Source organism: Homalodisca vitripennis, chromosome 6 (genome assembly GCF_021130785.1).
Source record: "Homalodisca vitripennis isolate AUS2020 chromosome 6, UT_GWSS_2.1, whole genome shotgun sequence".
In the NCBI taxonomy this organism is placed as follows: Eukaryota; Metazoa; Arthropoda; class Insecta; order Hemiptera; family Cicadellidae; genus Homalodisca; species Homalodisca vitripennis.
The window spans coordinates 152,310,827-152,324,570 of NC_060212.1; the positions used below are offsets into that span (position 1 = coordinate 152,310,827).

The window sequence follows — 13,744 nt, forward strand, 5'->3', positions numbered from 1 at the left end:
TTTACTACGACTACCAGAGTAGGTATTAACACCGTGTTTGTTGTTTTGTTTTGAGTTATTAACTGTTTTGTTTGCACTGACTTGAAGAATGTTTCCATCATTGACTGGTTCATTTGATGAATTAATATTATTTCCTATTTTTTCTTAACATGTGGAATGGAATTCGGATTGTGATTTGATTGACGCAGCAATTCAATCTGTCTGTAGTAATTGTTAATAGAAAAAAGTACCGGAGATACAAATCACAGTTGAAAATTGGAAGTTCTGTTACAAGAGATGAGCAAACTATTTTCAAGTTGTGTGCAGAAACATGCACATGCACTCCACACTCGAATTTCCTTTTTTGCTGTCGGGCATTTCAGTTCCACTATATTACAGTCAGTTGTGTCCTGTGTAGTACTTGGGTTAAACTGTTTCACAAGATGGGCAGCTGCTGCATGGTTGAGGTCGACCATGGAGTCTAAAATGGTAACCTGTGCTTGTAGACCTGTCATACACCATCAATGACCAATGACAGCCATTCTCTTTCTTCTCGTTCACACGATTATTGACTACTGCAATGGACATAGGCTGTATTCCTGAGATGCATGTCATCACACAAATTCGTCACTAAGTTAAAGTCTATTTCGGATCTGATTAATGTGGCTCACACATGGATACAAATATCACAGCATTTTTTTGGTAATGCCGGAAGATTATCAATCCATAATTTTTATATCACTATCTGTAAGTTTGATACCAAGATAAAGAACGTTTCTTATTTACGATAATTGATGCGCCTTCTTAGGTATCTCACTTAATCTATGAGTAAAATAATTTATCAATAAGTTTTTTTGAATAAGAATTGCTCATGCTACTTTCATATTTAGAATCTTCATCTTCATTTTCTGTTAATCCATATAATATCTCATATCTATTAGCAGTAGGTACTGCAAAATTGGAAATAACTTTTTTACGAGGAACCACTTTGCAAGTTTTCCTTCAAAATCTTTTTAAATTTGTACATATTCCAGTTTGAGAGACTGGTACTTGTCCCGTTCTTCTGTTAACTTGTTCTTGCTCATTTATTAACTGTTCCTTTAATTGTTCTATTTGTTGCTCCTCTGCTTATTTAGAAGTGTTTCATTTTTTAATTTATCACTTCTCTAGATGGGTTTATTAAGTTACTTTTATAATCATTGTCTTTTTCTAATAGTATCTTGCATGATTCTCATTTTATTGCAAAACTCTTCAATTAAATTTATAACTTTTCCCTCTCATAGTTGAGAGATTATCCTCCAGCTCCTTTTACTTCTTCTATGTGTGTTTGGAAATGGTATTTTATTTTGTTTTAAATCAAACATTTCTTGATTTATTTGTTTCATTTTCCTTAAGTGATACAATATCCAGCCTCAACTTCCACATTAAATGAGTCATTTTCCATTGCTTGTAATTATGAATTGATATATTCAGTTTACTTTTGCAATGGGTTTCACATAATTTAAAGACAGAGTTTGGTACTCATGTTTATAAATTCCATGTCTGTTTTTCTGAATTTATATATTTGATCTATTTTGAATATTTTTGTTATACCAGAATGACAATTCTCAGATCATAATGTAACTGCTGATCTAATACCCCGACCAAAGATGAAGCACAAATCTCATATACTTGCTTACTTTACAGAGTGAATATTAATTCTTTCTTCCTTCAATAGGTTAAAAAATTTAATAAAAAGTTATTAAGAAAGTCAAACAGATCAATTGCATTCTTAAAACAAAAGTACTGTTCCTTCGTATGAGAATATTTCAAGTCAGACAGACTAACTTGGTTAATTGGTTAGGTTCAAACTTAGTAAACAGAAAAAGCAATCAGAGCTTGCCTGCAGATTAGAAGTGAAGCATTAAGTCCTGTACAATCTTCTGGGTGTGGGTTTTTGAGAAACAGTTTAAAACACTCACTGGCACATGATGTTTTCACCTTTGCTTCAATCAGTCTAAATAATCATGTTCTAGTAACAAAACACTGCTCAACCAGTCAGTCTAAGTCTACACCTCCAAAATAAACTATTTTTAAATAACAACTGTCTTAAGGTTGCATTTGCATCCACTTCCTTCCTCACTCACTGATTGGAAAGTATTCACTGAACAAAATTACTTTGAGCAGGAAACACCCCAACTTTTCATTTAAACGTTAATCATAGGCCTTGACTTGACTCTTAAAATTCAATGATTTCCTTACTGGTAACACCTTGTCAGGTCTTATTCTGCAGTGTAATCATGTTATAATAACCTAGTACTAATAACAATTTGCGGTTGCCTTTCCTAGTTTAATTACATGGGTAAATACCAACAAAATTACAGAAATGATAAACGTTAAGCTATGAGAGAGGTTCAGTGACCAGGGCAATTTATTTTGCAGCTGTCATTGAAGGTTTCATTTGTTGGAGAATAATACTACAACATTTAATTAACTAGTACTTGAGCTGTGGTTTGTTCTTTATGTGGGATGAATGTTCAGTGAAAATGCTCTTATAACTGGTACCATACTGAATGTGTGTTCTCTATCATATACATCTTTAACCAAAACCATCAACTTCAAAGGAAAATATGGATGATAAATAAAATACACAGGGAAGATATTAACACACTACCTTTGAGTATGCTACTAAGCATAAAGTCAACAAATGAACACTGATAGATTCCACGACCCAAACATGATGCGTTGCTGAGGGCATAGGATAATTTTTAAATTACCATTTTTTAAATTATTCATTTTTGAAATCTCAGATCTTATTTATTTTGCTGCCTTTAAGTTATACTGTTATATAAGTTCTGTCAGTGCATTGGATCTGACCCCATTCTAATTTATTTCTTGTTAATACATTTCATGTTGTTTTTCTAGTAGCTATATCATGATGACTGCTGGCTGATAATGATTACAATAGTAATAACACAATATTGCAGATTATAGGGTTTTTGTATGGTATAAACATTATAACTGAAATGTTTTTATATGATATATAAAAAAATAATTAAGATTCATCGGTTTTATGACTTTTTGAAACTTTTGTTTATTTCTGGTTATACATAATATCAAAAATCTGTTATATGAAACTATAAACACCTACATAAAATACTCAACTGGCCATAGTTGCTCAAGAATTGGAACATTTCAGTAATGCTACTCTAAAGGTTCTACACAAAAAGAAAAACTCCTGTGGATTTTTCAAAGTTACTGAATATTTGTCAATGCAGCTGGTCAACAGGTAAATTGTTACTTTTTACAAATTATTGTATTTTTACTTTTACTATCCATGTATATGTTTTTGTTTATTACAATAGCCACATAATCTATGAAATCTACCTATTACTACCGTATTGTAGTATTTCCCTTATATATTTTATGACAATAACTACTAACTTAAGTTTTGTCATTCATATAATATTTTTTATTATACACCGTGTCCCAAAAAAAAACTGAACAACTTTATTAGATTGTAATTATTTTTAATAAACACACATATAAAAGAATTTTTTGATTTAAAGTAACACGCATAATCTTAAGTTATTTTTGGGTACAACCTTTATTTTGTGAACCTCAACATGGTTTCCATTGTTGGCAAAAAGATAGTCGATTTCGGCTATCTAACTCTGCCCACACTCGATGACGCATTTCCTCATTAATTTTGGAAAAGGCCGTGATAATCCTTAGTCTCAATTCTTGAATGTTTTAACACTTTAGACTTGAAAACCTTGGTCTTTTACAAATCCCCAGACAAAAAAAATCACATGGTGTTATGTCTGGGGACCCGTGTGGGGGCCAGGCTATGGAACCACCCCGCGCCCAATCCACCGACGAGGGAAAGTTGTCATCAAGTGATTCTCTTACAAATAAGTTCCAGTGCGGAGGGGCACCATCTTGTTGAAAAAAAACGTTGGGCTGTAGGTCTTCTAGCTGTGGGTAAGCGTAGTTTTCTAGCATGTCTAGATTAAATGTTACCATTAATTGTTTTTTCATTGAAGAAAAACGGGCCCAATAAGTCTGTCATAGGAAATAGGCACACCACACATTTTAACTTGGGACTGTCTCGAAACATGTTCCCGAACTTGATATGGTCTTTCTGTACCCCAAATACGCACGTTATGTTTATTCACTTTTCCACATACATGGAACGTGGCCTCATCAGAAAACACTAACCTTCTTTAGAAAGTTCTCATCAGCAGTTAAACGATCAAAGCACAGTAACTGCAAAGTGTTTTACGTTTAAGTTTGTCATCTGGAGTAATTTGGCTGCAAAATTTGCCGCTTATAAGGTTTCAATTTTTCAAATTTTTTTTCTTTAAAATTCTTTGAAACACTGGCGATTTTGATAAATTTAACCTCACGTGCTGCAGTGGCGAATAGATTTTGGAGGACTCCGTAAAATGTTTGTTGCACGTTCTCAATAGCTTCATTTGGCAGTTTAGGCCTACCATTGTTTTTTGAATGTTTTAAATGCTGCCAGTTAACATGAACTATAACATAACCAGGCTCGAATGCTGTTTCCTTGATGGTGGATGGCGACCATGTAGCGTGTTCTAAAACCTTCTTCCTTTGCACTACAAATATCTGATTTGGTTTCAATGTACCACTCCAACACACTGCGCTTTTCTCCCTGTGCATTCATAGTGACTGCTTTATTGTAGGTTATGTTTTGGGTTAAGCAGTTTGAGCAAACAACAATGAAACAGCTGATCTTTACAACTAACATTAAAAAAAAACTTATATAAACTCTACCTTCATGTGGTCATGCTTATAATAATCTAAATTTAACTTTGCGGATTTTATTAGGCTTTAAAGTTGTTCAGTTTTTTTTGGGACACGGTGTATATCACAGTTATAAACTTTCAAATGTTGCTGCTAAAAATGTTTAATGGTTAAATGGATTTAATTGTAGAGTATAACATTACAATCTATTGGTTGAGAATGATAAAAATTCATAACCTACGATTTATAATACCGTACATATTTTTATTATTATTAGATTGTAGATTGTTACAATTGTTACATCTTACATCTATGGTTGTATTTATTACTTCTATTTACATATATCACATTCTGAATTGAATTTGGGTTTCTTGTTCCATTGAATCAAACAAAGAATTACACATGTAACTATAAATAATAAAAAACATATCTTGAACCTTAACTATAATCATGAGTCTTAACAATGTAAATCACAGAACTTATAGTGGGAAAAACCATTTCATGTTGAAAGAGGTTGACTTTAGTTCAGTTTAACTATATATTTGGGTTTAGCCTCGGGTTGGGCTGGGTTTGGCCCATGTCACTCGAAGTCCTGTGTAAAGGTGGGTGAGGAGGGTTCCTTCTCCAGCTGGTACTATCGACATGGAGGGCACTGAGGTTAATTGCTGGACAATCTGGAATAATTGCAACTGGAGTTCAAAGACAAGTCATATAACCCTTTTTTGGCTGAGCCGTATAGATTATAAGCCTATTACTTGAGAGTTTGGAAAATTTCATTTCTGTCTGACACGCATGTCTTGCGAAACATATTGATTTATAGACTTGAAAATTTTGCATGACCCTTCATTTCCATATAGGCAACTGTTAAGAAGGTCCCCCCCCCCACAAATGATGGTGCATTTTCATTAAATAATCGATTTTTGCTGAGCAAAAGCGAACAATTTTAACATTGGTCTTACGGGTAACCATAAATGGCAATTAGAACTCTAATCGCATGGAATAAATATAATAAGTAAATAAACTAGAGTAACAATCACAATGAAAATTTTAACCCTTTGCAAGCTTTAATTATCCCATAAGATTTCTCAAAAAAATGTTGTACCCTATTAACTTTTAATTTCTCTACAACAGACAAATAATGAGAATTTTGGGAAGGTACCATATCCATTTCATGGGGTTTTGGCTGAGTGCCATTGAAGCATAGCATTCAGAAGGTTAGGCACGATTTTCTCTTTTGTCTTCTGGGGGAATGTAAAATTTTAATTTTCTGTACGATAGTGTCTTCCTGTTTACAGGATATTTCAAGAATGAAATGAACATTTTGAAATTTTTGCATGCGATTCCCCCCACCCCCCCCCCCCCCGACCTCAGTGAAAGCCTGGTCACTACCACTGAACTTTCTCAGCCATTTTGCAGAAGATTAAATCTAGTTAACTATGATCCCACCCCAGGTTGTAATGATATCCCATACCACCATCTTGGATTTTTTAGGGTGAGCAAAAATCGTGTGAATTTCGTTGCCTTGGATCTTCCCTCCGGTATCTTGCTCAATGTCTGTTTGCGATGAGATGTTCCCCTTTAAATACAAAAAATACCATGCTGTTTTTCTTTCGCTGTTTTGGCATTTTCTACTTCATTTTTTTAAGTTGGATTATTTTCAATAAATAGTTTAAATTCGATGCACACAACTTATTTTACAATATATACACTGACAGAGCCTCTTTGAGTTTATGGATCTCAGGAGGAAATGATAATGCACAATACTGGAAGTGGGAGTTGGAAAAAGATAACTACTTAAGTTTTTCCATAATCATCATATCGTAAATGAAATACCGACATATAAACAGTATTGAGCAGTTACAGGAGGACAATATTTAATGGTACAGAATACTCCAGCGAGATAAGTGAATAAAAATTTTTGTTAGTTCCCCTCAATATCAAATTTTGTAACAACCAGCAATGAAGATAAGTAAGTAAATAAAATAAAAAAGAGGAATTTTTGGTAAAATTCCAACAAAAGAATTTTCATACAAAAATAATTTAAAAAATCGTTAAAACACCTCTCAAAGTCCTAATCTTAAGTTATCAAATATAGATAGACAAACCTAGGCTTTAAAAACACCCAAATTAATTTGTTTAAAAAATACGTTTTTTTTGCATCTCATTGTAAATCATACTTTTACAATACAAACAAGAAAATTCGTTGAATGACACTCATACCATACATTGCCCAGCATCCATTCCATTCAATGGCCATTAGAATTAACAAAAGAAACAAAAGAAATAATAGACACTTGATGATATTCAGTGATATAACATTTCAAATTTAAAGCAGTGTTGTTATGAGTTTTGTTTATGATAAATAGATTGGGTGTAGATACCGCATTGTTTTGTCTATGCGCTATTCGAAGACCCTTGAATCTCTTCAGCTTGAAGCTGCCCTTAGTTTTAAAACAAAGTTTTAGTAATACTATATAGAGAACAACAGCATTATTTTGTAAGTGATTTGCAGACAATGTTTTATAATAAAATGTAGCTATGAGTTTTTAATATAATATTTAGATCATTGGTTAAGAAATGTACTTATTATTTTCATCGGTCAATGGGTTACGCTCAAAATATTTTGTAAGACCTTATTGTTAACATTTGAAAGAAAAAGAAAAATTACTACAAATGATAAGCTTAACTCATTACAAGTGCAGTAAACCTCACATTGTGGCACAATACATGAGATAGCTTGTAATTGGTTTGCGCAATGGTAATAATCCTTGTTTGTATAACATGTTTAATGTTTGCAACTGACAGAAACTGTGAATTTTGACAGTATAGAGCATAGGCTGCTTTTTTCCCATTTGCCTAAAAATAAATTCATGAGTTATTTATACTTAACAGAATAATATTTAAATATTATGATTTATTGTAATACCCATAATATGTTGTTTGTTCATTTTATAGTTTGGTAAACTTTGAAAAAGGGAACTAGTAGTTAAAAAAAAAATTGGATTTTTGTTCAGAATACAAAGAGAATAACATTTACACAGTGAGGAGGCAAGAATTAACAATTTTTCCTTAAACACGTGCTTTAGTTTGAAAATGCATCTTCTTTAAGATGGTGTTTTCATATATATTGCAAGCACTTCTTCCAGGTTAGTTAATCTATTTGTTTTAAAAAAAGCACAAAACATTTATTCTGCTTGAAGGGAGAACAGTTATAAAATCTCAAAACATTGGTTATCAAGTCATTTTTTGGATCACTAATATTAAAAAAAAAATGTTTGGAAATTAACTGACCTCTCTTTGACTTTATAAAAATTTTATCCAAGCTCTGGTAATTTTAGTCACAAGCTGAAGCAATTCGTAATATACCATAACCCAGTGGGGTTTATGGAGCCCGTTGTAAATTAGGTAGAAACTGAATGTTACTTTACCAAATTGTTTCTTTAATTCTCTTTGATCATGTTACTAGTTGTATTTTAAAGCTATGTGCTTTACACTTATTCTTTCAACATTTTGTATCTGTCCTCATGATGATCTAATTCACTATCTTACAATAATGAATGTTCCAAATTTCATGCCTGATAAAAGTATACTCCTACGCTGATGACACTATGTTGATATGCACCCATACCTTACTTTCCTGAAAATTAATTCCTCTATGATTAGCAGCTATATGAGAAAGGGAAAGGTCCAATCTCTAGTTCACCACCAGGTGACCTTTGTGTGTCAATGAAGATAAGAACAGAAACATACAATTAATTTTAACCGAAGCACCAGCTCTGTAGCTAAATCAGTAAAGCTACTTGGAATTAACCTAGACTCCAAAGATTACATTGAGACACCATAAATAGATGCCCTTTGTACTCGACTTAATATTGGTACTACAACTTATATTTCTGTTTAAAAAAACTTTACTTAAATATTTGCACATAGCTCTAGCTTGATAATGAAAGTGTATTGTTCATTATTTCACTCACATCTTTTGCATGGAATTGTGAACATTCAAGTGAAGCTAAAGAAATTTTCCTATTGGCCAAAAGACGAGCCTTGCACATACTGTTTTAATGTAAATGTAAACAAATTTTTGTGCAAGTATAATAAAATGATGTTTTTTGTATTTTTATATTTAACAAAGCTCATAAACAGCATGTTCATTACAGAAAATTTAAATTGTTTTAAACTTAGAGAATTCTAATTATGGTTATCGCACTAGACTTGAGACCTCAATGACTTAAATAACGCTACATACTGAACTAAAACTAGGTATACACCACTCTTATATTGGTATTAAACTGTAAAAAAATGCCTATGACCTGCAAAAGATGCTAAACCTGTAAAACTTCAAGAGTGCTATAATGAAAATAGCAAGAAAAAAGGATGATCAGTTTTATGCTATAAATGCAGTAATAGACAATTTTGCCTTTTTAGATATTAATAAATATATTTTGGTTTTGTAACTCTCAACATAAAATGTCATATATGTATTGTTTTCCTATGGTCATTTGTTACTGTGCAAATGGTATGAGTATAACAATTTTAAGTGAAACGACTTTGTCCACTACAATGTAATTGTGTGGGACGACAATAAAGATTCTTGATGATAAACATAAATAATGCAAGAAAAAACTAAAAATCAATGCAGGAATTTAATCTTGTACTAATTATTTAGGGTATGAGAGAATGATCAAACAAAAATAATGAAGCCATATTGAAATTTACTGTACATGTTTATAAACAGGTAATGAACGTTTAACGAAAAAGATAAAGTAAAGCAAGATAAAAGGTTGTCTATTGAGAAGAATAGAAGTTGAGGGAACAAAGCTAATTAGGTTAAATGTAGGATTCTATAAGATAAAAAAGTTTGATATGTAAGAGAAAATAAAGGACAGTAGAGCGTCAAGAAAGATGCTTAAGTAACAAAAAGGTAAACCAAGTGATACAGCTTGAGTGAGAGGAAAGGTGTATGTTGTCATTAATGGAAAGATTTAAGAAATACCAAATAAAAGAATAGAAGGTTTTCTATCTATGGCAGCAAGAATAATGGAACAAATAGATCCTGCATAATGATGAATAGAATAGAATTATATTAAATAAATGATAATAATAATAATGGTAGTGTTGAGGGGTTATATCAAGCCCTCCCTAACAATCAAACCTCAATATTGTATATAGTTAAATTTACAATAGTTTGATACAATTATTGTGGTAAATTATTAGTTTATTCTTTATAAATAAAAAAATAACAAAAATGCCTAACCCTATACAAAATTAAATAAACTTAAAATTATAAATAATATATATATATATATACTATATATAGAATTATATATATTTATTAATTAGAAATTAATTAAATACTTAAAATACAAAAGAAAAAACTTTATATGTATTAATGTATAATATATAAGAAAAATTCAAATTGAAGAGTAAGAATCAAAGAAACATCAATCAATCTATCCACAAAACCACCAATTGACCACATGACCGCAACAAAAATCACCACCCGTCACCCCCACCAGGCCCCCAGCAGCAAGCCCCTAACCTCCTCATTATTGGTGATGATGATTAGTAAATTTCTTATATGCATAGAATGGACGAAAACAAGACACTTTTTAATAAAGGAAAAAATAATATTATAAAATCAGAAACATACAGTGTACCTAACTAATATATAAATTTAACTGTACTCTTCAATTTTTAAAGTTTTATTTTTATATAAAAATTATCTGTATTAAAAAACGTGCTATAGAAACAAAATTCACTTCACCACATCATTACTGGTCCGTACAGAGGAAAACGATGAGTTTTGAATTGTTTTGATTAAGTTGAAAACTCTCGTTTTGTTTCAACACCACAGTTATGTCTTGATTGCCTGTCCTGAAATTGGATGATCAGATTATTTAAAAGTACAGATATTCCTTCATTTGGATTACATTGTATGTAATTTTTCTATTGGTTAACGTTTAGAATCCATTTATTTCATCCCAGCATTGCACTGAACAAAACTCCACTTAATATAAATATTATTATCTGTTTTGCATATACAGTTAAATATGAATTTTAAAGTAACCTAATATGTTAGCAGAAGTTAACATTATTATTCAAAAATGTAAAAAATTTGGTGAGAAAAATATCATTTAAACTGCTGTTTTTTTTGCGTAAACCAAAAATTTTTTAAAACCCTCAATTTTGGTAGTAACCAATAGACAACTTCCTAAATGCTTTCCTTAGGATCATTTTGTAAGTATTTATCCTAAAATATAAAGGTATTATTCGTGTAGACATGACACTATCAAGAAACGTGTTTGTGCGGTAACAGTGAAACACTGAACGACGAGCGGTGAAAGGTGGATTGTTAATTTTAGTGTTTAGAGGAAGCTAGCTGGCTCCATCCAGTACTGCTTCACACATTAATCACAACATTAAAGCTTCTGACACTTAACAGATATGATTATATTACACAAATTTGATTCTAAACAATCGCTGGGGGATGCCAAGATATTCACTAACAAAAAAAGTGTATTGAAAACATATACATTTAAACTGCTTTACGATAAATAGAAAAAACGCAACAGTGACGTTGTCACGGCGGATGGTTTTGGTACTGTTCCAAGGATTATAAAATAACACGAAACTAAGTAAGTTACCTGGTTGATCAAATACAAATAATTGACTGTTACAGCATTCTGTTAATAAGACTAAAAAAGATAAGTTTATGAATATCTGTTGTTATTACTTTCACATATTTTCAACAAATGACTATATGAGTTTAACAAATTCCCTTTTAAGTTATTTTAGATTTAAAAAAATGTTCTACCTTAACAATTTTTTCTGCTTAAAATTATGTTTATCGTAAACCTTAAATGGTATTTACTTACTAACTTTCTTTTCAAAAATCATGTCTATAAACTGGTAAACCTATCTCAGCCTTAGAGAAGAAAGGAAGGCTGCTATTCAGCAAGCATCGTGGGTGGTATGGAAATTCCACAGGAGAGGCATAACATGGATGCTAACCTTTACTTTTTTTTTTTTATTTTTGGATAACACTGATAAAGTTCAAGATAACTATGCTGTTTTAAATGCTAAAAGACAATGTCATTTGCCAAAATGAACAACCCCAAGTTCAAGCAAAACAAATTTCGCTCTATTAGCAAACAATACAAGAAAGACAAACTATTAGATCTATATTTACTTAGTTTCTTAGAAGGCTCTTAGAATTAGAAAAGAAGGCCTCTTAGAATAAATTAAACGGACCTAGCCATGTCGGCTTCATGTGGGGAAAGAAACGACTTTTCCAACAAACTTAATGATTTATGACATCTTGCATGTATCTACATTAGTCTGTAACCTGATTTATGTTTAAGAAAAACATTAGTAACTTTTAATCAAGCAAATTCTAATTACATGATTACAATACTAGGACAAAAGAAAGGATCTTTGTTTAAACCTAATGTTTAGCTTAATAAGTGTTTAGAATATTTTTTATGTATCAAACAAATCTTAGTTATACAATAAAACTGCCCGATGTCCATCAGGGTCACTTCCTTGTAACTAAATTTAGTTTGTGACCTATTGCTATAGTGGCTTAATGAAAGAACAGCATTTTATACTGCAGAAGATGTAAATGAACTGTGATTATGTTAGGGACTTGACAACCTTAATTTTGTATATAACTTTCTTGACGATGCCTATTGTAACTTTGTTTACTTAATGGAAAAATAAAGTCTTCTGGAATTTCTGATTCATTAGACCACAAAACCCTAGCCCTTAAGGTAGGCCGGATTACAGAGAAACAAAATCACATTATTCTCAGCGGCTAACATTGTACCTAGGATTTACCTGAGTCCTGGAGTCTAGTCTGGCATAGAAACTCATACACCATCTCTATGGAGGTCTCACAGGCGATGTCAATGGTGATCTTGACATCCTGTCTGAGCACTGCAGTCTGGTCACCTGTTTCTGTGCCTTCATCACCTTAGCCGTCCTGCAGCTTCCATTCTCAAGCTCCCTGTGACATAGTTCAACACTTAAAAAAACAAATTTAGAAAACATTTTCCTCCTACATAAGTGAATAAACTCAACCTTTCAGCTTGCTTGCGGAGGGTTGTTGCCCAAATGATCGGAGCCAATGATTTAGACGATTAGTGAAATGCGTAATCTTAAGAAATATGTAATATCCTTCAACGTAATTTAAAACATTCGAGTACTACCAAAAATTTGTTTTTCCAGCGTTAGATTAATACGAGTAACATATTTTTTACACAAGGGTGGAGTAACCAAGGGGGGATAATATCAGCTAGGGATAAATATCATCAAAAATACCTTTTTCGGTACAGGTCAAAAGATAACTTTTAGTTAAATGACGTTTCTTGTCACTCCGGTGAAATAAACCAACAGCTACATCCATACATTACAGAAATACCAAAACAATTAATATACTTACCTACATATATCACAAAGATCAGGAACTTAGCTCAACAGAATTCGCTAGTAACACACTCTAGGTATTAGTTAAAAATTGTATTATTTAAAGTAAAATTATAGCATTAGAAATCAGTCCCTATTTATATGTTTATTGTTTATGTTGTAGCAAATTTATTTTGGCACTTTGTTAATAATTTATAATGTGGATCATTTTCTCATTAGATTTTAATTGTTGGATATAAGTCTCTCTTCCTTATTGTTTTTTTCACATGTACTAATCGGGTGTTACCGTAAATAAATAAATAGAAAATAAATCATATATTACGTTAGTAAAAAATGTAGATCCTGAAAACATCAGTTTTTGTAATCTTATTCTATGTCTGTAAAATAAAAGTTATTGTTCAAGATACACTTAGCTTGATTGCCCCAAAACTATATTATTAACCTTATAATTTCTTTAAGGAAGGAGACAATAATACATAGATTCCACTTTGATTTGATTTAAAAGGCGGTTTTTTAACTTCCAATCTTTACGCATCATGTCATCCAGACACGAGATAGATCCCCAGTTTTAGGCAGTAGTCCGAATCACACT

At 31.7% G+C, this 13,744-nt stretch overlaps 1 protein-coding gene across 1 annotated transcript in view; it reads right to left on the minus strand.

Moving 5' to 3' along the window:
* Nucleotides 1-5,276: 5,276 nt before the first annotated feature.
* Nucleotides 5,277-13,744, minus strand: part of LOC124365602 — a 40,055-nt gene continuing 31,587 nt past the window's right edge. The window contains exon 6 of the mRNA XM_046821593.1: nucleotides 5,277-5,402. Coding sequence (XP_046677549.1) covers nucleotides 5,277-5,402 — 126 coding nt within the window. The remainder of the gene's footprint in view (nucleotides 5,403-13,744) is intronic.